General features: G+C 54.9%; 8 protein-coding genes across 8 annotated transcripts; 4 read left to right on the top strand and 4 right to left on the bottom strand.

The window, feature by feature from the left end:
• Positions 1-682: 682 nt before the first annotated feature.
• PUNSTDRAFT_136621 (uncharacterized protein) lies at positions 683-1317 on the top strand (the record flags this gene model as incomplete). The annotated part of the gene is made up of 5 exons (XM_007386208.1): positions 683-700; positions 750-786; positions 838-896; positions 950-1110; positions 1152-1317. The coding sequence occupies 5 exons, from the start codon at positions 683-685 to the stop codon at positions 1315-1317; spliced, it is 441 nt and encodes a 146-aa protein (XP_007386270.1).
• Positions 1318-2432: 1115 nt separating this feature from the next.
• PUNSTDRAFT_145276 (uncharacterized protein) lies at positions 2433-3852 on the top strand (the record flags this gene model as incomplete). The annotated part of the gene is made up of 8 exons (XM_007386207.1): positions 2433-2546; positions 2606-2673; positions 2725-2753; positions 2804-2927; positions 2981-3050; positions 3100-3201; positions 3260-3420; positions 3483-3852. 8 exons carry the CDS (start codon positions 2433-2435, stop codon positions 3850-3852), a joined length of 1038 nt encoding a protein of 345 aa, XP_007386269.1.
• A 2043-nt stretch (positions 3853-5895) lies between these two features.
• PUNSTDRAFT_72638 (uncharacterized protein) lies at positions 5896-6299 on the top strand (the record flags this gene model as incomplete). Its single annotated transcript, XM_007386206.1, has 2 exons — positions 5896-6046; positions 6103-6299. Coding segments are annotated over 2 exons (348 nt in total), but the record flags the coding sequence as incomplete, so codon positions are not given.
• Positions 6300-7556: 1257 nt separating this feature from the next.
• Positions 7557-10625, bottom strand: PUNSTDRAFT_145274 (MFS general substrate transporter). Its single transcript, XM_007386205.1, has 9 exons — positions 10174-10625; positions 9951-10122; positions 9756-9879; positions 9605-9676; positions 9460-9544; positions 8955-9407; positions 8474-8892; positions 8297-8413; positions 7557-8231 (listed from the first exon to the last, which is right to left on the bottom strand). Exons 1-9 carry the CDS (start codon positions 10555-10557, stop codon positions 8054-8056), a joined length of 2004 nt encoding a protein of 667 aa, XP_007386267.1. The 5' UTR covers positions 10558-10625; the 3' UTR covers positions 7557-8053.
• A 625-nt stretch (positions 10626-11250) lies between these two features.
• Positions 11251-16019, bottom strand: PUNSTDRAFT_115294 (uncharacterized protein; the record flags this gene model as incomplete). Its single annotated transcript, XM_007386204.1, has 18 exons — positions 11251-11791; positions 11821-11965; positions 12020-12083; positions 12147-12619; positions 12678-12841; positions 12877-13058; positions 13120-13463; positions 13519-13582; positions 13631-13692; positions 13748-14030; positions 14086-14163; positions 14215-14479; positions 14538-14680; positions 14740-14857; positions 14918-15145; positions 15201-15321; positions 15373-15745; positions 15792-16019. The coding sequence occupies 18 exons, from the start codon at positions 16017-16019 to the stop codon at positions 11251-11253; spliced, it is 3876 nt and encodes a 1291-aa protein (XP_007386266.1).
• A 1367-nt stretch (positions 16020-17386) lies between these two features.
• On the top strand, positions 17387-20324 carry PUNSTDRAFT_90524 (uncharacterized protein). Its single transcript, XM_007386203.1, has 15 exons — positions 17387-17918; positions 17974-18106; positions 18166-18221; positions 18274-18350; positions 18411-18479; positions 18535-18727; positions 18781-18877; positions 18935-18944; positions 18997-19214; positions 19271-19362; positions 19417-19472; positions 19538-19679; positions 19736-19863; positions 19923-20031; positions 20090-20324. Exons 1-15 carry the CDS (start codon positions 17429-17431, stop codon positions 20218-20220), a joined length of 2001 nt encoding a protein of 666 aa, XP_007386265.1. The 5' UTR covers positions 17387-17428; the 3' UTR covers positions 20221-20324.
• A 90-nt stretch (positions 20325-20414) lies between these two features.
• Positions 20415-20603, bottom strand: PUNSTDRAFT_31605 (uncharacterized protein; the record flags this gene model as incomplete). Its single annotated transcript, XM_007386202.1, has 1 exon — positions 20415-20603. A coding segment is annotated over one exon (189 nt), but the record flags the coding sequence as incomplete, so codon positions are not given.
• Positions 20604-21287: 684 nt separating this feature from the next.
• PUNSTDRAFT_127402 (alpha/beta-hydrolase) lies at positions 21288-25127 on the bottom strand (the record flags this gene model as incomplete). Its single annotated transcript, XM_007386201.1, has 15 exons — positions 21288-21597; positions 21648-22164; positions 22218-22861; positions 22912-23036; positions 23099-23616; positions 23668-23885; positions 23941-24006; positions 24058-24104; positions 24159-24192; positions 24242-24465; positions 24518-24534; positions 24601-24723; positions 24775-24832; positions 24889-24911; positions 24966-25127. The coding sequence occupies 15 exons, from the start codon at positions 25125-25127 to the stop codon at positions 21377-21379; spliced, it is 2997 nt and encodes a 998-aa protein (XP_007386263.1). The 3' UTR covers positions 21288-21376.
• Positions 25128-26430: the final 1303 nt, after the last annotated feature.

Below are 26430 nucleotides of genomic sequence, written 5' to 3'. Positions count from 1 at the left end.
AGCCTTTCACTGGCGTTGACTGATCCATCACAAATATATATATACGGGCTTACAGAGTTGAGACGCACCAAAAAGCGATCTCTGTCCCCTAGGTATTTGATCATGTACACCAGAACGGATGATCAACCCAGCGTAGGGAGCACCGTCGGTGTTTTATTTATTAGATTCATCTTGGCTACCGCTTTGTGTGGCTATACCATTTCACTGTCCCTCTCAGCTGAATTTTTGCTCATGTTACGAACTAGGCATATTCATACTCTACTAGGCAGTGGCAGGATCCATGATTGGTGAAGACAGTGGTGTTTGGCTTGATGTACGGTTGCCGTTTTCAACCAGTTGATGGGCGTTGAATAATCATGCTCGTTTGTGGTAGATCAACGGAGACCATCACGACTGCGCTCTGTATGTGTTCAAGGCCTCTACTATTTATGTTGCTCAATATGCAGAAAGTCGCACACAGCTTATACGACTATATAATCATTCATTACGGCGACGCTTCATTCCTGGATTCGGACCCAAGGTCGCTTGCGATCTACAACGTGTTCACTTCATTGGTGATTCGTGTTGTGCAGCTGTGGGTATCCTCATTCCGAGGATACTTGAGATATTCTCACTAACTGACCGATTCAGATTCTTTGCGTACCGAACATGGAGGTTAGGGCGAGGAGAAACAAGAGCTGCCATGATTGACGCTCTTCTGGTAAGCCGATGGCAAAGGTCGAAAACATGAATTCACTTAGACTCTTCAGCTCGCATGTATTATCGCAGGTTTCGCGACGGGCACAGGTCAAGTGTATCCTTTGCGGCTTACTTCCAATTGCTGACAACGTTATGTAGTCGTCTCGTCCGAGTTGTTCAAGAAATCATTCACTCAGCTTGAAACGACCTACGACCGGGTTTGTTCAATATGCACACGAATGCCCGAGTAAACTGAGCTTACACACCGTAGATCATCATCTCCACCACGGCCGGGCTGCTTTCGGTGGCCGATGTTCTTATAACCGTAACCGTTTATTACTACATTGGAACTTCGCGAACGGGCTTGAGAGAAACGGACACTGTGGTCGAGAGCATGGGTCGATATGTGATCACACGGGGATTACTCATCGTGTGCGTTCCCTGCCGCAGCATGCTCACCGTACCCTTGATAGGTCATGCCACGGTTTGAAACTCGTCACCTTCGTAGCACTACGCCACTCGCTGGTATTCCTGCTCTTTCATCAGCTCCTTTCCAAGTTGTATTGTCTCACGCTCTTCACCTTGCTGTCGTCGTTCGAGCCATTCAACTCCCCACCCCGGCCAGGGTTCCAGTGTTAGGGTCTCATTCGATCGAGAAGTTCACCTCGAGGTTGTACAGGACACGGACGCATACGTGCTCAAACCGCAAGAGCCAATGGATGTGAAACACGTATCCACAAACTCTGTCGAAGAGTCGGAGAAGGGGGCAAGTCCTTTTGCGGCCGTGATACGGACGGTGAGCTGATAGAATGCCTTAGCTGCATCACGCTTATGAATCGCACCCATAGCGAACTGAACGAACATTTGTCTGATCTCCAGAACTTCCCCAGTTAACGTTATTCTGGTCTTTGGCCCTGTTCGCAGTATTGGCGTGGTCAGATGGGGGTCGTCTCAGGACACGACGGTATATATTCAACGTTGAGAGCACATCATAGACAGAGTTCACAAAGTAGTAAGGCATAAGGGGTCGCTGCGTCTTTTCCCGTCCCGTCGATAGGCAGCAGTGCTCGTGGCGTTGGGTTCTCGACAAGTGATGCCGCACCGAGGATGTCGTGATCGCCTAGGGAAAGACGGGTATTCCACGTAGATCGTATGCGAAAGGACCACACCTTTCTTGGTGGACGTTGTGATACATAGCAAGGGGCTCGTCACCGCCACGTCCCAATGGGGACATAGAACACACCCAACGACTCAACCAGGCCTCTCGGACGCGACCGCGCGATCCACGTGGAGACCAGTTAATGACCGCTCTCTTCTCTTTGCTATGTTCCACTCGCATGATCTGACAGACTCACTCGGATCTCAAGCAAGACTAAACTTGCAACGTGCATGCGATTGAAGCTCACTAGTTCGCCAGCCTTGCGTCCCACGGACTCCCACTCGAAAGAATGGGTGTCCCGAAGAGGACCATCCCACTGATGCCCGCGACCTTCGCAGTCTCACGACGACGGTTCACGCAACTGCGATCGCACACGTTTCAGCCTTCAATGCCCAATGGCACGGCACAAGGACTGCTGTCATCATAATCAGCTGTTCTCGGATATTGCGATGCGAACCCAGTGCTGAACCGAGTATCGACCTCGAATCTTCCCTTCGTCGCTCCCACTCTTTCGCCTCTCGATCTCTTGATAACTTGGCCCTATGCGACCCTGACGCGGATTCGAGACTACATCCCACTGACCACCGGTGCCACTATGAGCCCTACCGATACCCCTATAGTTGACCTCAATCCAACGATCGGACCGATATTCGTCGGTTTCGTGGTTTCTACTGCCCTCTATGGCTTCGAGCTATCACAGGCACGCCTCGTTTTCTTTCTTTTCGACTCCTGTGCGCCTGTCTAACTAAGGAAAACGTGGCTTTGTAGGCATGGCACTATTGCGCAAAAAACACGAATGATCCGCCCCTCGTTAGGGCGGTGGTCGTGCTATTAGTGTAGGTGGCGATACCATCGCCTGCATTGCCGCGTACTGACATCCTTCTTAGCCTGATGGAAACAGCTGCGACTGCATTGAGTAGGCTCGCAGCTCCAATTCTTGTGGCACCTGCTCAACAGGGTTCGTAGTGGGGCAGATTCTATACCATTACCTGGTGTCGAATTACGGCAATATATTTGCGTTGGCGGCAGTACCTGGGACGTTTGTGGGGTGGAGCATGTTGGTGTCGAGTACTATCGTGATCGTGCAACTGTGAGGGATACTTTAGGCATTGGTGTTGTGCGGTCTGCTAACGTGATGTTCAGCTTCTTTTGCTATCGAACATGGAGATTGAGTGAACGGGACCTAAAAGCTATCGTGGTTCATGGATCCCTAGTGAGTCATGGAATGATCTCTTGTACGCGCAACTGACTCTCAAGTTCAGACAGCCTGTGCCGTAACGAGCTTCGTCCTAACCATAATCCTCTGGGTCCGGACCATAAATCGGGATTCGTTCGTAGACACCAGTGCCGTTGGCTCCGAAAAAGTGCGTCTCCTTAGCCTGTCACGTTGTATGCGACCTGCGGATACCAATTCGTGCTCAGGCCATCAACTCTGCTGCGTTCGTCATATCGATCGTGGCGGACGCTCTCATAACCGCGACGTTATGCTCTTACCTCGATGCCTCCAAGACGGGGCTACACCAGACCGACCGCGTCGTGTCCAGTCTCACTGCCTATGTCATTAATCGCGGGCTGCTCATCGTGTGCGTACCTAATTTTGCCCACGATTGCTCTATCATAGCTCACTGCGTGTCGCGGTTTACAGAGCTTGCTCGTCGATCACGTTCGTCACCTTCCTCGCTTCCCCACGTATCCTCGTCACCCTCGCCTTCCAGCAACAGCTCTCGCGCTCCTACTGCCTCACGCTTTTCGTCATCCTCGGCTCGTTCGAGCCTTTCCGCCTCGCCGCGCGGCATCCCTGCGCGCACAACGCCGATCACCACTCCCAGAGCCAGGGCATCGTTGTCGACTCCGCGAGCGACTTTGCGCGGAACATCCAGCTGGAGGTGCGGAGGGACACGGATACGTATGTCCTCTCGACGCAGGCGGCGGCCAACAAGGAGAGGTACGCGAAGAAGGGAGGCGTGTACGGCGCCAGCGTGCCTTCCGTCCCCGATTTCCTCGTCGTGAAGTGATGAAGAGGGGGTAACTGTTCAGTTGGCTCGAGTCTTCCCCAACGTGATCATGACTGCCTAATTTATCATCAGCATCTTTATCATCAGCATCCTTCCTTGCCGTAATACCATTCATATTCATGGACATTCATCGTAACAAGCCGTTTTTTGTGGTCATGGTTTCCGCCTGAGGGCACGCCAGAAACAGATTGGGCGGAGATTCATCTGAGTATGAACGTCCATGTCTTGTCACGTCAACGGCAAATCAAAAGGTTCAAGGCGTTCGTCCCGAGAGCAATGCGCGCCCATGAACCGGTCCAATCGACATAGACGTGACAAGACGTGGTCGTTTGGCGTATCGGGTGTCATTGGTGACATAGATCCGCGTGCACGGACATGGAATCGCCTCCTGGTCCTGGAATCAAGCTTATGCAACAGTTTTGTACATAGCGCCAGTCCTTCTGCTGGATCGCACCGACTTATGATGCTGCAACCGGAACACAATTCGAGAGGCCGTATTAGAATGTATTTGCAGCACAGGTGGAGCGGGACGTTGACTATGCACTGCATGTTTTGGCGGGGCTCCCCGCGGAGATCTTTGCCTACTGCGGAGAACTGTTACCACTAGCAAACACACTCTATTCACCAGGAAGAGCAGATAAATGACAGGGTGCGGGAGTCTAGTCCGGAAGCGAGAGCGGTGTTCGCGAACCAATCCTGGGACCATAGTTAACAACAGAGCACAGAGCCGGCGGCGCATAGGAGGATTTGCATGCTACGTCGGGATCACGTTGAGCAGCATCCGAGGGTAAGTGAAGAAACCATCCGCGACCCGGAGCCTGAGGCCTGAGGACAAGAGCGCATGTTCACCGGATCGTCCGGTACATATATGTCTGATCCCGCGCTGGATTCGCTGATCGTGATCCAGGGGTTTACGTCCGCTTCCGGAAGCGGAATCGAGCACCAATCGAGCACTAACAGTCCGACAAATACACAGGAGTTTGAACGGATAGACCGCTTCTTGTCACCCGCAAACGTACGGTGAACCTTTTCAGCTCTTCCACTGATCAGGCAGGCAGCCTAGAAGGCGGTCATGGGATATCCGGGGGCTTTGTTTCCAGCGCAGGGGCGCCATAGTTCGAAGAGCAACTTGCCAGCGACGTAAGTAAGGAGAAAGTCGAGTCAGAGACAAACCAATCATTATTTTGCACAACTGATGTGAGCCCGACGTGCATATCGCCTAAAACGGAATAAGCGCCGGGACTGACGTAACCCCGAGTTCCGTCATCGGACCTCCACGCCGCGAGCACCAAGGCAAATAATACTGTCGCGCTAGCGCAACCGGTACACCATGAGCTGTGCGATATGAGTTGGTTACAGTATGAACTACACGAATCTGTACGAGAGCTTCGAGGCGTGAATACATTTGCAGTCCCGAAGACGTCTTCCATTCCGCCGCACTCAGGCCGCCGTCAGAAGAAATATATATCGACTTGATTTCTCCTAAACCGATCGAACAGGTTGCATCAAAATTAGAAGCCAAAATGTGGCGAAGGCATCGCATCGGCTGCCGTTATTGCACCGGTCGGCGTCGGGGCGCCGTCTCAGACAGCGTCCGAACGGCGAGGTCAGAGGGGAGGAGCGACGCCGCGCCAATCCAGCATCAGAGTGGAACGCCAGCGCGTGCGTCGAGCGTGGAGGGCCGAGGAGGAAGCATTAATTTGAGAGGGGAGACTTGGGAGGGGGGAATGATGCAAGATGCCGGAAGAGGCTAGAATCGGGGCGAAAAAGAGGGGCCAACGCGCCTTATTTGGGGCGGAATATGGCGGTTGACGTCACCGCGTGGTCTGCGCGCGTCAACGCCTTGCAGATTTCGAACACAGTCCTGCCCGGACCCTGTCCGATGCCGTGTGCCTTGGACACCCCTTTGCAATGGAACGCTATAGAAACCCCAGGCTCGCAGGGTTCGACTTTCCAAGGAACGTGTTGATCCTTGCCCCGCTCACGACTTTTACGCCTACGTTCACGAACGTCTTCCCTCCCTAATACGCCGCTGAGTAAAATATGTACGCGCTCACCGCCGCCATTTTCTCGCTTTTCGCGCTCGCGTCGGCCTCTCCGGCCAAGCGCGCGACGGCTGAGATCACCTACCCCCACGCCGCGACTACCTGGATAATCGGGCACCACCACAATGTCACCTGGTATGCATACATTCGTTCATCCCAAAGCTTTGACGCTCACAACGCTCTCTCTCCCTCAGGTCAACCGAAGGTGTCGACACTTCTTCCACGGGCGATATTTTCCTCGCCAAGGGCGGCGTCATCGACCCCACCGCGCTCATCACCGGTGTTTCGGTATCCTCCGGACGTACCATCATCGTTGTCCCCTTCGTCAACCCGGACACGGATTACGCGGTTGTCGCCAATTTCTCCGGACAGAACCCCAACTTCTCGGACCAGTTTGCCATCGAGGCCGCATCTAGCACCGTGACCTTCTCGGGCTCGAACCCCAACCCGTCCGGCACGTCCACCATCACCTCTGTCTCGGCCAACCCGTCCGGTACGACGACGACCACGGTCACCTTCCCGTCCACGACCATCGTCGCCACCCTCACCGGCTCGTTGACTACCTCGACCGTGCCGCCTTCCGGCTCGTCGTCCGCCTCGGGCACCGGTGCTGCCGGTGGATCCTCCGCGGCTTCCTCCGCCAGCTCGGCCAGCTCTCTCGCTAGCAGCGCCTCGTCCGCCGCCTCCAGCCTCGCATCGAGCGCCTCCGATGCCGCCTCGAGCCTCGCTTCGAGCGCCTCATCCGCCGCCTCGAGCCTCTCCAGCGGCCTTTCGAGCAAGACCTCCTCCCTCTCCTCCGTGCTTTCTACCGCCACCTCCCCCAGCTCTTCCACCTCATCGGGCGCGGCCACCTCCAGTTCGGCTGCGGGCGTTGCCTTGCCACTGAACAAGGCAGGTCTTGTCGGAGCCGCCGTTTCGGCGCTCGTGGTCGTTGCTTCCGGCGCATTCATGCTCTAAGCACGATCCTTATACCCTTTGGACCAAAAAAAGAGACTCTGTCGCTTTGCTCGCACGAACCTTTTGCTTGTTTGTTTGCCACACCACCGATAATTGCTTCAATGTCTGTTTGTGCACCATTTACATCAATTGTTCCCCCCTTTGTTCTCGCACGCAATCACGACTGCTTCATGAATTTGAACAATTGCATTACTAGCTTGTAGCACACCGTTGTAATCGTAATACGTTCCGTTTAATCCCACACGCTGCTAAACCAACCACGAGGGAAAAGATGGCGCAAAGTGGTGTGACGTTGGTTCCCATGCGAATTTGATGTCGCTGTTTTTAAGTTCCAGCGCAATGAAGCTGCATGTGCCATGAATTCGGGAACAAAGCAAGAAAAGAACAGAGATTTGCCTTTTCGCGACCAGTGCGAGTGAGAAAACCCATCTCGCACGTTGGGCGGACCATCGAACCTTCGCCTTGTTTCTGATCTCGGGCGGCATTGTGGTCTTCGCAGACATCGCCCGCTCCGCAGAGAAACGAGAGCCGCCGCCGACTCGGGACCCGTATCGTGTCTAGTTACGTACGTGCATCTATCTATACATACATACAAGGGCGGAGGGCCTTTTTAGTCTACAAGGACGACAACGACACAACAACGACAAGGTCCGACAGCGGTGAAGCTGGCGAGAATGAAAAGCGATGCATAGGAGGGATGTGGGTGGATATGAATGGAGACCGGGGAACAAGGTTGGAAAGGGGCTTTGTTCCGTATGTATATGGGTGTTCTATGACTTTCTATGCGTGCGCGCGTGTTGGTGGCGCAGGGCGCGAGCTCGGGGCCTCCCAATAATAGGCGAGTTGGTGGCGTCAGTTCGACTCGATTTTTTTTTTTGGGTGTGGGGCCTGGAGCGTTTTGCGACTTTTGTCGACATCGACATACGCGCACCACCGGGAGACCATATGATGTTAGCGGCACTCACGTGTCGTCGCCGCCGCAGCGCTGGAATGATACCGGGAAATCTGCAGCATGTGGGCGTCCGCGGCTCGGCGAGCCGATGAAACGAGGGAGCGATAACCAGGAGTGGAGGGGAGAAAGGGTCGGAGGGAGAAGCGTTTCGCGCGGTGTTGCAAAGCAAGAAGCGCGTTCGTCATATTCGCGTCTCGATCGAGCCGGTGGCAAAAGGACCGGCGGTGGGCACGGCCAGGGGCGCGCCTCACTCGAATCCTACGAGCGCCTCCGCACCGTGCTCGGCGTGCCCGCGCCCGACCCGCTTCGTCTCGCGCTCGATGGTGCGCGTGATGCGCGACGCGCAGACGGAGATGACGACCATGACCGTGACCCACGCGTACCCGCCCAGCAGGCCGGTGTCCACCGAAATCGCATACAGCGAGCTATACATCTTCGTCATCAGATTCATCACTTCGACCACCGCGAAAGAGAGGTAAAAGGCACACACCTCACGAACGCGGGACTGAACGCGCGGGCGAAGCACATGGTCGCCTGCGCGAGGCCGTTGGTCGTCCCGAGGGCGGCCGGGCTCGGCGCGTTCTCCTTGACGAGGATCATGCTCAATCTGGTCCGAACGAAGGGATCAGCGCGATGAACAGGATAAGGCGATCTTGAAGCCACTTACGAGTAGGCGATGCACGCCGACCGCGCGAGGAAAAGGATGAGCGCGATCCCGAGCCAGACCAGCGGGCCGAGCGCCGCCGCGCCGGAGTCGCCCGCCACGCCTTCGTGCACGGCGCCCGAGGCCTCCAACGCGGTATGCGCGATCTCCCTCGCCGCTAAGAGCGTTCCGTTCGCGCCACCGCCGTTCGTCCCGAGCACGTCCCCGGCGAGCGAGACGGATCCGAACGTGAACGGGTTGCCGTCCACGCGCGCGAGCACGTTCAGACCTGGCATGAGCGCGAACGCGGCGGGCCAGATCGCCATGCAGACGCCGTACATCCGGACGAGGTCGAACTTGCGGAGGAGCGTGGGCATGATGAAGATCTGGATCGCGATCGAGCATACGCCCGAGAGCGAGAGGATGTAGCCGATCTGCGAGGGCTACGATCACGACAGGTCAGGACGATGTTTGGGTATGATGAGTGAAGGAAGGGGGGACGTACGTCTAAACCGAGCCCGCCGAGTCGTACGGGCGAGTAGCAGAAGAGGACAAAGACGACGTCGAAGCCGGTGTTGAGGAAGGCGAGCGCCATTCCCGAGAGACAGAGAGCGCGGATGATGGCAATCGAGAGCAAGCTGCGCATCGTCACTTTCTGGTCACTACCTCTGCCGTGCATCGCGTGGCCATTCGAAACCGCGGGGCTGCGGCTTTTGTTTTTGGGAGAGGATGGTTGTCCGTCTTGATCGTTTGGATCGTATAGCGTTTCGGAGCTTGAGCTCGATCTGGACCGGTGGGGCGGGTACTCGCGATGACTGAGCTGATGCTCTGCGCCCCGCTCGTCCAGATCGGCGTGGGCCGAATGCAAGTCGTGGTGCTGACTTCCTTCTTTCGACGACAACGGGATGTGCTCGACGTCTTGTGCCCGTCTATTGGTTTTGACCCTGCTTGGGAGGGTCTGGGACGGAATCAGCGCGTTATTCACGATAAACGTGGTGTTGCGCGCTCACCTCGTCTAGCCATAACCAGCCGAGAACACAACCGCCGAGTGCGGTCACGCCGGCGATCAAACAAGGCAGGAAGAAAGGGAAACGGCTGTCACAGATATGAATGCGCCGACTTGTCACGCCCAGGAAAACACACACTGGTACTTACCGGAAGAGCGCGGTATCGAACAACGCCGGGAAGTTCTCCGCCGGACGGGATAGCGTACCTCCCAGCAGCGGTCTGCACCAAAGGCAAAATAACCGAAACGAGGTTAGTTCTTCGCCTTAAATGAGGTTGAGAGCGCGGGTTTTGTGCTGACCCTAAGATAGCCCCGACGGGCCAGACCAATCCGTATATCGGAAACGCGACTGCTTGATTCGACGAGTCGGTTAATTCGCCGAGGACGGAGTGCATCACCGCAACGTTGCCGGAACAGAGGCCGGCTGAAGGATAGGCATGTATGTAGTGTGAGCTCCGTACTTTCGAACGAAATCCAGAGGAATTGGGCACGTACAGAGGAATCGCGCGCCGAGTGTTTCAGTCAATGTGCTTGAAAGGCCGAAGAGCATCGTCGTGATAGCCAGTCCCGTCGTGCCTATGAGAAGGACGGGTCGTCGTCCAATCCGGTCCGAGAGCCGAGCCCATTGGTAGATGGAGAGCAGCTGCGCTATTGCGAATATGCTCTCCTGTATGAATCGTCAATATGAGATAAGCAGGAGGGGAGTGTTGGCACTCACCACCATGCCACTATAGAAACCGACTTTCGACGGGTCGTCCGTGAGCCGGAAGCTGGCCATCATGTCGTTCACGTAGGGAAAGATCTGCGTGAACGCGATCGGCTCGACGATGCGCACCGCGCAGAGCGTCCCGAGCTGGAACCAGTTCAGCGGCGTCTTGCCACCCTTAGCGTTCGCAGCTTGCTTGTCGTAGCTCATGGCGGCGCGAAGCTGCGCCTCCGGGTCGGACTCGTCGCAGACCGTCGACGCAGATGCGGGCTCGAGCTCCACATCGTCAAAGTCGTGGCGCGGGCCGTACTCGTCTGCCGCTCGAACGCGAGGGACGTCCGCACGTTCGTCCCGCTCCGCCCGGCGCAGAGCCTGCATCCCATGAGCCTGAGACATATGAGAGAGGTGGAACGACCACTAGCGATCCGCTCGCTGGCACAGGACTGGCGGGGAACGGTTCGGGGAACGGTGGGACCGGCACGACGCTATGTTGTAGTTACTCATTCCTAATTAACGTTTTGCGTGTGCCTAGGCTCTCCATCGGTGGGGTGAAGATGGTCACGGCGGGGGACCCTGATAAGTACGAGAGGCATCATCGGCTTACGTCCAGAGGCGCGGCCGCGCTCGGCATGGCGGACCGCCGCGACGGGATTGGGCACGCGGGTTCGCATAATGCCCTCGTGAGGCCCAAGGGTGGTGTGGACCGTGTGGGATACACGATATGGGAACTGCGCCTCGAGGGAAGGATGCGAAAGGGAACGAGAGGGAAGATGGAAGACGTAAGATAGGATTTGGTCGTTCTCTGACTATCAGATCTGACTGTTATTAGGATGCCGACCGCACGTCCCGGAATGGGCACGGCGATCACGAACATCCATATTCAGTGGGCGACGAGTCGGTGGAGTGGTGTCTATGTATACCTGTTGCAAGTAACATCGAAGGTGGACGGATCGACAAGCTTGCGTAGAACAACAAACAGTTGCTTAAGCCACAGGGCGTAATCATCAGTGGTATTACTCCATGCTGTCCTTCCCGCGGGCTGGACTTCAATGCACATGTAACAGAAGAGTGCCAAGCTCTCCCAAACAATCAAGGCAGTACCAGCACAGTTCCCATCCTCGCCCCTCCTCCGCCGTCGTCCGAAGCTTCCGAATCCGAATCGTCCTCCTCGGCGTCTTTCATCACGCCCTTCCCCTCCGCATCCCTCTGATCCCACCTCACATCTACCACCGGGACGTTCTCGCCCATCGTTTCCACCTCGCCCTCGGGCGTATGCGCCTTTCGACGGTCCACGACACGTATCCGCGGCACCCTCACAAACCCACACTCGAGCGGGACCATGGCCCACTCCACCGTCTCCTCCCCGCCCGGAAGGAGGATCGGCAGCCGCCCGCCGCGCAGGCCGGACAGCACAAACGCGTCCGAGGGGTCGGTGTCGACCTGCACGACGCAATTCGCAGCGCGCGAGGGGTGTCGATTTCGCACCGTCAGCCGGACGGTGGTCGGCGTGTGCAGCTTGGCCATCGGCGGGACGTGCAGCAGCGCGATCAGGCCGTCGATGGGCGGTTTGAGCGAAGGCAGACGGAAGATGGAAGTCGAGAGCGGTCCACGTTCGCCATCCGGTGATACCCTGCGTGGAAAGTTGGCCCATCTCGTTACGTGGCGAAGATCAGACGTGCGTACCGTCTCCATTTGATCTCGTAACGACCCGGACCCTGGATCGCTGTGTCGTCGAGCCCAGCTTCATCATCAGGCGAAATCGAAATCCGGCATATGTCGCAGAACTCGTCTCCCGTTTGCCATTCTGGGCCGTCATGAGTATGCAAAAAAGTCGATTTTCACAGATGACACATCATACCCGACAACCAATCGTCGACGCCATCATCCAATGAGGAGTCGAGAATCTTCGCTTGGTCTCCATCCTACGGACACGACAAAGTCATTTTAGCTCGGAAAAGAAAAGGCGGGAATGGACGGATACTTGCCTCCCTGACCAAGCTCACACCTTCCACCTGCAAGCTCCACGGCCCCACACACCTCACAATCGCCTCTACGTAGGCCTCCCCACCCGAGACCGGATCCCAAGTTCCGCTCTCGAACGCGCCCAGATCGCTCACCCCCTCGCTCGGCTCGAGACTCCTCCTGTACGTCGTACCAAACTCGACCGCGAGCGAGGCGACAGTCGGAACAAGCAGCGTCTCGAGCGTCTCCGTCGTTTCCTCCTTGGCCTTGGCGAAGTCGGCCGTGGTCGGTGAGACCGGAGAGACGGGTGACGCGGAGTCAATAGGCGCGAGGTACAGGCGCGACTGGACCGATATGTCGAGCGTCCGGGGGCCCGCACCTCCCGTACTGACGAGGAAAAGCTTCTTGAGAACGCTGACGCCGGGCTTGAGCACGCCTAGCGGAATGCCCTTGATAAGGCCCGACGACTTCTCGTCGTCAATGGAGATGTAGTTCACTATACCAAATCGATCAGATATTCTGGTCGATGTCGATATATATATGAGGAGTCGCACCTGCGCCATCGATGTCCGTGGGCTGGAGTAGCACGTTCAGTTCCACCTCAAAGTCGCGATCATCGAAGTTGGTGATATCGACGAGAATCGGGTACTCTTCATCCACGTACGCTGGCGCGCTGTGAGTAACGGAGAGTTGTAACTGATGGGGTCGGTGCCGGACGCTATAGCATGCCCTTAGCCAAGTTCTGGGGTGCACTATGACAAATACGCGTACACAGTGTTGAAGTAATCGCCCCTCACGATCGAAATGTAGCGAACTGGGTTCAACGAGCTGAGCCATTGTCCGGACTCGCCAGTGGCAGAGACCGTCGAAGTGAAATCGTGAGGGATTTCGATGCACCAGGCGGACTCTTTGAGAGTATACACGAGACGTGTTATCTGCGACCTCAGAGGTAAAGACGGCAATTCGATAGTGGCGCCAGTCAAATGGTCCACTTACGCGCAACACGGAGGGTGCTTCCGGGACCATCGTCCCCGCAAAGATAATCGTCTTGCCGGGCCGCCATCGTAGGTTTGCATCCACCTCTCTCTGCTCCAGCGAGGCTGGTGAACACTGCCCAAGGCCGAGTAAGGACACCATTTTTTCGTCTCCATCGTTAGGAATAGTCGCACGGTGTCGTAGGAGCAGAGGCACAGCGTCGTGGTCATCGGAGAAGTAGATTGCGAGGGAGGTGAAAGGGAGCTCGCCAACATCGACGTCGTCCCGCGCGCGGATGGACAGCTGGAAGGCGGCTTCTTCGCCCACTTTGACTTCGCCTTGCCAGAAGACAACAGACGCATCAACTACAGAGCATGCTAAGCTGATGTAGGTGTTTAGAGACTGTACTTTCGCACTTACGTAATGGGCTTGATTCGGAGAGGTCGACGATCAAAGGCTCATCTGAAGATGACGGAACGGTACTCTGTTGGCCCGTTAGGCAAGAAGAGACGAACCTGATAAAATGACGTACTCTGAGCACAGCCAGCAAATCATCTTGCACTGACGCTTCGTCGTCGTCGTCCATCTTCGCACCTTCGCTTTCGTTAAAACCATTGGGCTGCGCACAACGAATGTAATACAAACGCACCGTTGGCCAGCATCTCGACTAGCAACCTCACCGTAAGCTCTACGTCTCCGAGCTGCTGCGCGCACTTGTACCAAGTCACGAGCAGCGGGGCGAGCATCGAGTTCCACCGCTCGCGCCGATACGTCTTTGCGATCCGCTCGAAGAACCGGACAGCCATGTCAAACTTTCCAGATTCGTAATACGTCTGCGCGATGCGATACGCGATGAGCAGCGTCTGGCGCCCTTGACCTGTGCCGACGGAAGGGCTGTACTTCTTGAAGAGCTCGTACGCGCGCGTATACAGCTGATGCGAGAAATTGCTGAGCATAGGAGAAAGGCAAGTGAGGCGGACACCTTACCTCAAGTATGATGGTAAGATGGTCAACCTTCTTCTCATTTGCGAAACCAGGTGCAGTGGATGGCTTGTTTGATGTTGCCTATTGAAATGTCAAATTGTGTTCCTCCGGTGTAAGCATATGAAGTCCAACCTCCTCCTCCTCTGCAGCCAAGAACCGCTCCCTGCGATGTTCAGTGCAGCGGGCCGCCATGTAGTAGTAAAATCCCGGATGCTGCAGCGCATGGCTCGGGTTCAAGCCCAAGCTCTGCAAGCTGTCGGATTCAACCAGCCCTCGCTGAGCTTGCATCTGTTGTACGGCGACCGCTGTCATCGAGGGTGCCGGCGCTGGGACGTGTGTCGGAATCCGAAGCGTGGAGCGGATGCCTTGCTCCAACAGCTCTGCGAGGACACGATATCTGCAAACGCAATGGGTGTGAGGTATTGTAGCTCGGGGTATAGGGATCGGACGCGTACTGGCGAGCGGTCCAACTCCAATATTCGAATGTGTCTTCGCCGATGCCCCATCCACGGGAAAAATCGCCGAACTTGCGGACGTGCGAGTTGTAGTGCTGGAGCGCGAGCGCATGCTCGTTGTTGTATAAGTACAGTTTGCAGATCTTTTCGAAGTCGATCAGAACTGCAAGCCACCCTCTTGCATATCGTATAGAAGTATTACCTTGATGTTGATACAATCCACGAGAACCTTGGCTTCTGCCCATCTCTTTGTCCTCGGCGGTAGGATGGCTGGCGATCCAAACATAATGGCGAGCATTGAATATGCATCTTGATAGTGTCTACGTACAGAAGGGCGTGCTATCAGTAGGATGACGAAGGTGCGCACGTGGAATACCGACTTCAGCGCTACTTCATCCTCACCCCTGAATTCGGCAAAGCAAGCCATCTTGTATTCGTACCGCACGGTCCATCCTTCGGGCCTAAGAGGCTTCGCTTGTGCAGATCCCGGGGTCATCGGAATGGGATACGTCGAGGTACCCTGCGCATGTCGGTTGCGCTTGCGGCGGACACGTTTTGAATGCGTCGTGTAGTACTCCAGCGCGGGTTCGTAGAGCGCTTCTTGGAGACTGGTGGTGACTCGAGATCAGACCGGTTCCCAGATTCAAGCAGCAGCATTCTCACCTTCTTACGAAATCCGTCAATTCAGCAGCGGAAACGGGGCTCAAGACGAAGAGGGCCGCTCTGGAGTCAAGGCCACTGGATCTTCGTATGAAGGTCAGGCGAGCATCGAGAGAGGCATCATCTATGGATTCAAAATCAGCGCGTATTCTGAGCGATATCTTTGGTAAAGTACCTAGCATGCGTCTGCTGGCTATCAGCACGACCGTAAGCTTGATGCCACGCTCATTCGTAGTCTTCTTCCTCTGCGCAATGTCGGCTGACAGCTCGGCGTCTCTCCGACGCTCCTCCTGCTCCCTTTCACGCGCACGATCGGGGTCCACGCCTTCCAGCGGGGATTGCGGGATGTGCGGAGGAAGCTCGAACAGGCGGGTGAACAGCACGAACACAGACGGCACAAGAGTCGTGTGCTTTCGTATCCATATAGGCGCAATAAGTCCATCAGGATACAATGGCGAAGACGGCGTCAGAGGTGAGAGCGGTGAATGTGCGGCGCTGGTGGGATGGTCCTCGGGCGGCAGGACCTTGCGGGGAGGGAACCTGACGTCCTACGGCATGTCAAATGTCGCCTGGGGAAGACCAACGTCCACTCACTTTGTCAACGAGCACGACTTGGAACGTCTTCGCCTTCTCTGACTGCCAGATGGCGACCTTGCGTTGGGACAAAAGGGCGTCGCGGAGTCGGCTGCTCAAGATCGCAAACGCGTCCGGGGTCTTTGTCGGAGAGGGCGATTGTGGTGTCGTCGTGGGTGGCGGATCCAGGCCAGCCGCAAACATGACCGGTGCTAGCTGCACAAGCAGCTCTGGTGGATACGAATTCATATTCGGGTGTCGATGAGCCCAAGTGCCGCACTCGGACAAACAGCAAAACGGCAGTAACCCTAATTTCAGGGTAGGTTGACCTTTCCTTTGTCACTCCCCGCGACGGCTGCGGTGAACAGAAAAGGTTCTGCACTCGGAACTGTCATCGAATGCTCAGTACTCAGGCCTCAATTTTACGTACGGACAGCGAATATGGAAAACCTGGACAACCTGGCACTGGCTGATACAAGTTGGACGAGATTCGGAAAGCTGAAGCGCTGATCACCGCAACTTGCTCTGCCCAACATATATGCCGTGCTGTCTCTGCCATCGTTGTGATGATGCTGAACGATGTCTCGATGAATTTCCTGCAGCCAACACCGGAAGGCACTAAGAGTGTTCCCTGTCCCGTGCGGAGGGCGCTCATCCCTACCAGTCGTTCATATCCGGATGTTGACCACTCGGAGCTGCACTGTGCAGCGCAACATTGATCGAATGCACTCGCGACGGCGACCATCGTCGTATCTTTAGATTGGCGCAAGAACAGCAAGCTCGGGCGATGCAAGAAAGCTGGATGCCCACGCATCACGGGTTGGATGAGATACCGAGGATCGCTATGCTCAGCTTTTGCGTCGTGCTTTCTGCTTCTCTACCGCCGCTATGACGATTGCGGAGCGCTCAGTCCCCTGCGGACCCAGATAGCCCTGGCGTGCATGCCTTCACAACAGTACTCCTCCTGCAACATCGGACCCAACATCAAAGCTTATCTATTTGCAGTGATCTGAAAGCGATGCGCAAGAAGCCTCTTGCCGTTTCTGTTCTAGTTTCAGCGGGACTTCGGATACGATGGGAACACATCCTCAGCCGCTTTTGCGATCCAGCGCAGGAAATTGAAAGTTGAACTTTCATTTTCAGGCCAATGAATGACGAAGATGGACCCGTCGTTGCTGAAACCGTGTACAAGGCGATGTTCAAAGATGGCTCGGGTACGATCGACTACAATGCGATACCCCGGGCTCTACATGCCGCCACCCGCCGCTTGCGAGAAGAAGGAGCTCATCCGAGTCGATGGGTGACTTATATTCATTTGGGGGTTTGAGGAGGAACAAGATAGACTCCGCGATGAACGACTAGTCTTGCATGATTACCGCGTAGTCGACATGTTATGATTTAGAGGGATTGTATAGCAGGATATCTGTAGGTAGTCTTGACCGACGATACGGTTGCTCTAGCAAGACAACTTTGCGAGTTCAGATATTGAGATGAAGAGATGAAGAGATGCAGGAGAGACGCGTGCTGAGCGCGCCGGTTCGGAGAAGGATGACGTTTTGATCCACAAATATTCGAATTTTCGTTGATTTACTGCACTTCTCACACCGACCTACCGCAACGCACGCGGTCCCAAGCGCACGGCTTGCCTCGGACTCCCCATGCTCTCGACACTGGGCAGGTGCCCGTCGTCGTACGCGGCGTTGCGGTCCACACGACGAATACAACAGCCGCTGCGGATACACCGCGCAATACCGGCGACCAGTTCCCCCTGCTGGAGGCGGCATGCATCCACCCAGAAGACTCCTGCTCCCAAGGCCGACACGAAGCGCGGTTTCCTCTCGCGAATACTGCCCCCTTCATTGAGGTCGTCCGACGGTGCGCCGAGCGCGTCGTCGTTCCGCAAGATTGTCGCGCTCGCCAAGACGGAGAAGCGGCCCCTCGGGACCGCCGTCGGGCTGCTGTTGATCTCGTCCTCGGTCTCAATGAGTATACCGTTTACGATCGGGAAGCTCATTGACTTCTTCGCGTCAACCGACCCTCAAATACCGTACGGGCTGAGCTTGGCGCAGGCGTCGGCTATCCTACTCGCTCTGTTCACGGCTGGGGCGGCGGCGAACGCGGGACGGTCTTTTCTCATGAGAATGGCAGGTGCGTGGGCAAGCGTATTCAATTCTACCGCAGATCCTGAAATTTTCATCCTCAGGGCAGAGAATTGTCGCTCGCCTCCGTGAACGGATGTACGGAAGTGCTCTCCGACAAGAAGTAGAGTATGTCGAGCGCGGCGAGGGTGACGTCATAAGTAGGCTTAGCGTGGATAGTAGCATCGTGGGTGAAAGGTGAGCGTTGTTCGTGCTGTTGCTGCCAAGGACGGATGTTTAATGATCGTCCTGTTTAGCGTCACACAGAACCTTTCCGACGGTCTACGTGCCGTTGTGATGTCATCTGCTGGACGTGCGTTACATCTTCGTAGTGATTGGCCCCTCGCTGACTATCTGCCCGACAGTCGCCGCCATGTTCTACATCTCACCGTCGCTGACTACCTTGATGCTCGTGGTTGTACCTCCCGTCTCCCTTGGTGCGGTATGCTTTTTCGGACACTTCGAGGTGGCTTAAGCTTGGTTCTCATTCCTTCCTGTTTAGGTCTTTTATGGCCGATACCTCAAGCGCCTTTCCAACCGAACTCAAGAAGCTGTCGGTGACATGACTAAGGTACTGTCACGAACAATGTTACATCAGTAATCTGTTTGTTAACCTAATGATGTAGGTCGCCCAAGAATCGCTGTCAGCGCTACGCACGGTCCAGGCATTCAACGCTCAACCACAAGAGGAACAGAGATTCCACGAAAAGGTTCGATATGTCCTATCTCTCGTCCGCAAGGAAGCAGTTGCAAGCGGTATCTTCTTCGGTATGACCGGCTGGAGTGGAAATGTCACCCTGTTGGCGCTACTTGGCTACGGTAAGCTCAGGTTGAGCTATTTCAACCCGTATACTTGACTCATACTTGTGCAGGCGGATCCTTGGTCTCTCAGGGTGCCATCACCGTGGGCGAACTTACAAGTTTGCTCATGTACACGGTCTATGTCGGAAGCGGATTACAGATGCTGACGTTCGTTTAGTCCTTTGTCTCACAATCCACTCACAAACTGATGACAATCGCATGCAGCTCATTCTTCGTAAGGCCTCTTACATCTTTCCGTGATTGCCTCGAATAACCATTACGTGCAGGCATCTATCATGCGAGGAATAGGCGCTGGACAGCGCATCTTCGAGCTCCTGGATCGCACTCCGGCCATACCTACCGAGACCGGCGTAAATGTGGACCCGACACGCCGCGGCACCATCAAGTTTGAGCACGTCAGCTTTGAGTACCCCAGTCGGAAGGGTACTGAAGTGCTGAAGGACTTCAATCTCGAAGTTTCCGTCGGCGAGAGCGTAGCATTAGTGTGCGTCTTACTCACTCCCTGTTTTCTGTCCGTTCTCTGATGAGTGGCGTCACCAGCGGACAGAGTGGTAGCGGCAAATCGTCGACGCACTCGCTCCTGCTTCGGTACTACGACCCTATCAGGGGCAAAGTCACTTTTGATGGCCAGGGTCCGTAACACAACATGACAATTCTGCTGTGGTAGCCTTATATTCGCCCATCAGATATCCGGGAGTTCAACCCTACTTCCTGGCGCAACCTCATTGGTGTGGTCCCTCAGGTGTGTCATGCCTTGCACATGAGTATATTAACGACCTTGACGTGCCGTTTTGCCATATGCCATAGGACCCTGTCATGTTTACAGGAACCATCGCATCCAATATCGCATACGGCAAACCAGACGCTACTCGTGAAGAAATTGAAGCAGCTGCACGTCAAGCGAACTGCGAGTTCGTGTGGGGCATGCCTAAAGGTTTCGATACCGAGAGTCAGTGAACTTGAATATCCTTCGTCGTCAAAGGCGTCGGTTGACCAGATGTAAAGTTGGACGTCTTTCTCTCAGCGGTGGTCAGCGGCAACGGCTAGCCATCGCTCGCGCTCTGCTGAAGAAGCCGGCCATCCTGGCGCTAGACGAGGCCACGTCGTCGTTGGACGCTGCGTCGGAACACCGGGTGGGATCATGAGCATCTCAACTCCTGCGCTGAAGTTGCTGAGACACGCTGTTTGCCAGGTGAACGACGCTATTGACAGGATTCTCCAATCGCGGGAGACTACATGTCTCATTGTCGCGCACCGACTTTCCACAATTGCACGCGCTGAACGTATAGTGGTCCTGGAAGGTTTGTTTTCGAAGATGAAGTGGCACCGTTGGGCACACGGGCTGATGATAACATGCAGATGGCCGCATTACGGAATCTGGCTCATACAGGGAACTAACACGCCGACCGGATTCGCGCTTCCGGGCATTGATGGCTGCTCAGCTGAATGCGGCCGCGACCGGGGCGGACGGCGATATTTTGCACGATTAACGCTGCGTCTTGGGGACACCCGCGAGGTAGTGAATGCGATATGTAATGTCATGACACAGCAAATGTACAAGTAGCACATCAACCTAATCAACTAGACCTTTCACAACTCTGTGCTCACGATCTTTGGATGCGCTTAACAACGATGTCCAATGGAACTGTAGATGGCATTCTTGACGATCCATATAGAGTAATGTTATAGGGTTAGGGTTAGGACTGCGAAAGAATGGAAAAAAAAGCCTGCCCAGCCCGAGGGCCAAAGCAGGACAGGGAAATATTTCGAAAGTGCATACGCCGAAGCGCATACAAGCCGCCAGTCCTTCCTGCGGACAAGGTCGCCGTGCTCTGGGAAGGCCCAACAACCCGCACTCCCAGGACATGAAGGGGAGCACGCCTTCAAGGTAAGTATGAGTTGTTATAACGTCGAGCGGTGTTTTATATACAGTGGGCTTGCGCACGGACCACATCTTATTTGAGCTTATTTGATCCTCCTCTTTTGGGCGGATAGATAGGGGCATGGGGATGTTTACCGGGCCTCTTCCGCTTCGAAATGCTTTTTCTTACGTACATCGTTCGCCTCATCTGTGTGGACCTTTAGAATTTGCGCCAACCGTGGTCGTCGCTGTGTGCAGACACTGCGTTGCAAATCACAGAGAAATAGAGACAAACAACCGCTTTCTCACGTAGCCCTGACTCACGACGAAGGTATATAAGCCTTGGGTCACCACCGCCGTTACCTCACCACTCTGGCCCTAGTGGCTTAGATGAAGTGTAGTATCTGTTCTTGATAGTGTAACCACTATTATAGAGGCACTGCCTCTCTCATTGATTATCCTATTTTTGCTGCCCTTGCCTGTCGAGCTCTGCTTGCACCTCGTCGGCACGATGTCCTTGGTATTGCAGTACCTTCATGCGACGTCGGGGGATCTCCATCCATTCTTTTCTTCGTACCTCTTTTCCCAAGCCTTTTGGCACTGGGAATGGGTTGAGGAAATGATTGGACTGTGTATATAATCTACCTTGTGCTATATGTATCACCTTGGGTATGATTTTCGAGCCAAGCAAAGGTCGTTCAGCAAGGGTTATCAGCAGTACAGTACATACATGGTAAAAGATCAAGATGCAGGACTCCAATAAGTTACCCACGTGTTATACGATCTCATGGTCCTTTCGGAGTATCTTTCATATTAGGGGATGATGCAGCAGTACTATGTTTGGCGGTTGTCGATTTCCTCCGGAACCGGAACCGGGACAGTTTGGAAGAGGACGGCGAAGAGTCCGTGGCAGTCTCAGAACCTTCGCTTTTACTACGGTCATGACCGGTACTGGGTGCCGGACCGACCGTCAGGAAGTCGATGACAATGGACCACAACGAATTGCCTACAACCGCAGTCAAGACGAGGTCTAGTCGACGGTGAACCATAACTCACCTGTCATCGTGCGAGCTTCCTCGGGGACGAGGTGTTGGTCAGCGATCCTCGCAAGCCGACGTGCTTCCTGAGTGTCTCGCCTGGCGACGATGCTGCTCGGCGGCGGCCGCTCGTCGGCGTCCAATGCCCACGCCCACAACCAGCTTCCGGACGCCGCCGCAATACCTTCGCTTAAACTCTTCTTGCCCTTGCCCTTCTTGTGAGCATCGCTCTCCTCCGCCTCCTCGTCCTGGGGAAGGTACATCTGCAGATGCGCGAGGTTCTGAAGCGTGTCTTTCTTGGCGCGCTCGAGGTTGCGCTGACGCTCCTTCTCGATATGTTTGATTGTGCGCGCGAACTTCTTGTCGAACTTAGCACGCCCTTCAATGTAGCGCTTCGCGGCAAGCTCGGATATTTCACCGATGATGGCCGGCGGGATTTGCAAGGCGCCAAGTTCGTTCTCTGGTTCCATCGGGCGAATTATACCTTGGGTCGACACACGTTCCCGAATCATGTTGTCCACAAAGGGTGACGAACCCTAGATGATATCAACGACAAGGTTCGGCGGGGAATTGTAATGGCACAACATACATCGGGTCTGATATACACCGCAGGATCTCCTGCGTTGCGTTCCCCAGGTGTAGGGGGTGGCATGTGCGGGTCTGCAAACCTGGGACCTGCTACATCTGAAGAGGCCGTCGACTCTTGGCGCTTGTGATCCTCCTTTTCTTCCTTGGATGTCGCCGATCCACTCGGCGTTGTCGGCTCGAATTTCCCAGCTGTCGCCAAGTGTGTGATGGACGCGGGAGGCGAGGCCGTCATCTTCTCCGGTTCCTCAGTAACAGTGTTTTCCGGAGGTGGGGCTGCGGACGGCTGTCGAGCAAGGGATGCCGCCCGGACGACTGTGGACGAGATGGCCCTCCGTATTGAATTCCGTCGATTGGCGCGATCGGCGGTCTTGGGTCGTTGGGGATCCTGGTTGTATCCGTTTGCTTGGTTGACATCCACCGAGAACGACCGGTTGAACAACGTGCGCATCGACGGACGTCGACCAAAGCCCAACCCGATCTCTGGCTTTCCGTTCGGCATCATAGAGCCTGCCTTAGGTGCGTCCTTGTCTTCTGGAGCAGTAGATAGCATTCCAGTCGTGTATTTGCAAAACGTCGAGATCGCGCGGTAGCAAAACTTGGCTGGCGTCGTGAACGCGAACAGGACAGGTAGAACATGTGCCGCGTCTGCGGACCTCGTAAGTTGACATCGAATGTCTCTAACGAGAAGAACTAACCATCGTAAACTTGCAGGTGTACTTGTGTCGGGCCGTACCGCTCTTCAATCCCGTCAAGTGCGGGATACAGCCGTCGAGCTTCCTCTTTAATCTCGAAGCGTTCGGGATGAGCAGCCTTATGCGCACTAAGGATTACGTTGTGTGGATGAGAGAGGCAATGAGAGAGCCATTGACGACAAAAACTTACGTATAAATCCCCTCATCCCGCAGCACTTCCTTATCGCTAATGACGAACAACAAAGGAGGTAAACCACCTAGATAGGATAAGGCCGGGCTGACCAATGGGTGTTGCACTAGGCTATTGGTGCAGTAAAGCTGAACTTGCTGGTCAATGGTCAAAAGCTTCCCCGACTTTGACTTCAGCGTGACAGGCTGGTTCGGCGTCTCGTCCGGCCCCGTGGGCCAGTGGGCAGTGGAGCCTACTTGCACTGTCTCGCCGTCCTTGGGCAGGTTCTTGGTCACGTTATCGTCCTTCTCATTGCTACGTTTGAAGCGGAGCGCGCTGAGCGAGCGCGATTGCCGAAGAGGCTGGGTCAGTGTTGTTCCATTGCCGTTCGAATGGATATTCCCGGATGAATCGCGGTGCACAGCGTTACGTATGCGACTGCGCAAGCTAGAATGAACTCTGACAGTGACGTCGTCCGGAGGCGGAGGCCACAAAGTGCTTGGACGATGCATACATAACCCGTACTCAGAAATCACGTCCTATATGACCAGTGAGCGAGAGCCCAATAAATTAGGTAAGAGAGCTCATACCGTCTCGGTGTTGGTGTGTATGCTTGGGAAGGAGTGAGAAAGATCGCACCACGGCGAAATCAAGACACCTCCAGCGGGGAGAGGCAGGCCAGAGTCGCGGATAACTTGCAACAGGGCCAATGTTAGCCCGCCACCAGCGGAGTCACCGGCAACCACAATGCGCTCCGGCTTCACTGGTCGGTGAGCAGCACCTTCGGGAGGTCGAATGAGATAAAGGTCTGCGTGGACATAACATATCAGTAACCCATCTGTCGCAAATGCTTAGGTACGAACATGCGGCAAGGTAATCTTGGATAGCACACGGGAACGGGTATTGTGGTGCTAATCGGTAATTGATAGCTGTGCAACTCCACGTCAGATTGATGTCGTAGTTGAGGTGATTAGACTGACCAAATATTCGGCCGTTGATTTTCCTCGCGTATCTTTGAATGCTATATCTGTATGGGTCTCGGACTCAGAGGCGACATCCAAGGAGTACAGAAATTTCCCACCGCTCCTGATCAACACTGCCAAAGTAATATCCTCCTGTATGGTGCGAACGTGAGCGGGTTCAGTCACAGGCGAAAGAGCCTACCTCCGTGGGCGAACAGGATACATCGCATATCGTCCATTTCCGGCTCATATTGTGCAGGTTCTTCGTCATTTTCGGGAGTCGGCGTGAACCCCTTCGGAGTCTTGGGCGTCTTCGGTGATGTGGGTTCATCCGCAGGAGAACTGCCCTGGTGTCTCTCATGGGCTTTGGAGCGTTTCTTGTGATGCTCGTAATCCTTCTTGGCGGTTATCCATTCTGCGTCCACGCTACGGGCGCGTCAGAACCAACAATCCGTTCAGATGGATGGTCAGAAATCACCCTTTGACTCCACGAACCTGAGAAATGACGAGGAAATAGTCAGTAACACGAAGCAATGTCGCATATAGAGTTCTGATGCGCACCTGCCACCACTTCGTTCCTCCTACAACGCGTTTGCACACTTCCGGGCCTCCCAAAGCTTCGATGAGATGGGTAGCGGCTTCGTCGCACGACGCCATAGGCACAAGCAACCGGACAACGTGAACCTTTCGTGTAGAATATGAGCACGATCGCAGACAACGCATATATGCGCGTACCCATGGCGGAGTTGGCGTCCTTACGTTCGAGAACCCTTGCAGTTCCTCGACGGTATGGCTATGGGCACCTGATCAGACGTGTATACGTAGGAGGTGCATATGTAGAACCCCCACTTCTGGGATGCGTGAAGAAACGCCTAGAGGGTGATGTCAATTTTCTGTCATGCTAGACAATCGGATTTCGAGCTCACCTTGATAACATGGAAAGCCGAATCGTAGAGCACCTCATCCTGCCGTAGCTGCACATGGTTTCGCCCGTCCTTCCGGAGTCGATCCAGGTAGTGTCGTGCCAACGTCTCAAGCACGATGGGCCCCAGCTTGAGGCCCATATCCCCCGTAAGTGTGTTGACCATGGTGGAGAATGTCAGACGCGGGGCCGGCAGACGCGGAATGTCCTGAGGTCATGGTGGCTGACAGTCGCTGACCGTGTCTGATCCGAGACACTTTGTCCTACTCCCGCTCTCGTCGTTCACAGTAGCTTGACTGGAACACTTCTACGGCCTCGCTCACCACTCGCTCACCACTTCAAGACAACTGGATGACCATATGCGTTCAGCTTTCTGTATATCAAGACCGGTGCTGATGGAAAACTTCTACTCGCTTGGACTCCATGCAACGACTTCTGTCTTTGCCACATGCCGGAACCAATAATGGCCATGATGATCCTCCGCAACTCACACGAAGCCTTTGTACCTTACACTGAATTATACACGGTCTTTCTCCTCAAGTCCGGTGCGACTTCGTTGCGGAATATAGGCGGCTATTACTACATAATGAGCAATGGTAACCACCTCTCTCTTCGGCCTGCTCGCCACCATCAACGCAACAAATAAACCTTGACCTCTCCAACTCGCAAACGCGCCTGAAACGCCCTTATCGAACCTGCTCCCCGAGAAAACGGCGCCGGAAACGCCGCAAAATGGGTATAGCAGCGGACATCGCCTCGTTGTGGGCGCATGCTATGTATGTACACCGCGACCGCTCAGCAACACTCTAGTGGCTCTCCTTGTGCAAGTATAACCGATGATTACTGACGGAAGTCTCCACGATTGAAGGGAGGCCCAAGGCTTAGTCTTGTTATCTCTGCTTGACTCCTTTATGCAAAGTATACCCTCATCAGAACTCTATCACGCTCTTGTACTCTCAGCGGCTCGCCTCTCCGGAAACTGGCTAGCTTCCTCCCAGGTATCCATCACGACTCCCCATGGTCTGGAGGTCCCCTTGTCCCTGTTATGTCGTTCCTCTTCACCAAAATAGGCAGGTGCACAGCCTCAAGACATTGCCCGACCCTTGTTCGGTCCTTCCTCCAGCAAGAATTAGCGCAACGTTGTCTGAGCTCTGCGATTCTCTCCCGTCTGCATTCCCAAGGACATGCACCGCACAATCCTTGTCCTCGGTATATAGGTGAAGAACGCGATGTTTCGTCTGTAAGTGTTCCCGTTTCGTTTCGCAGCCTTCGCCTGGCATTAACTTGCTGAACCAAGTCTTCGGACTTGCCCCACTCTCTTTGCATCCGCTACGGCGCCGTTATCCATGGGATGCTTGTGGCTAGCCTATATATAAACCTAGTCTTTTTGTTATTGAGCGGTAGGCGTTGGGTCGCAGCTTTCGCTGTTCTTGCTGCTCATCTGCATGTTCTCTAGGTCTATTGTGCGT

The sequence above is a fragment of the Punctularia strigosozonata genome (genome assembly GCF_000264995.1).
Source record: "Punctularia strigosozonata HHB-11173 SS5 unplaced genomic scaffold PUNSTscaffold_10, whole genome shotgun sequence".
NCBI classification, from domain to species: domain Eukaryota; kingdom Fungi; phylum Basidiomycota; class Agaricomycetes; order Corticiales; family Punctulariaceae; genus Punctularia; species Punctularia strigosozonata.
This window is presented reverse-complemented; position numbering and strand designations above follow the sequence as displayed.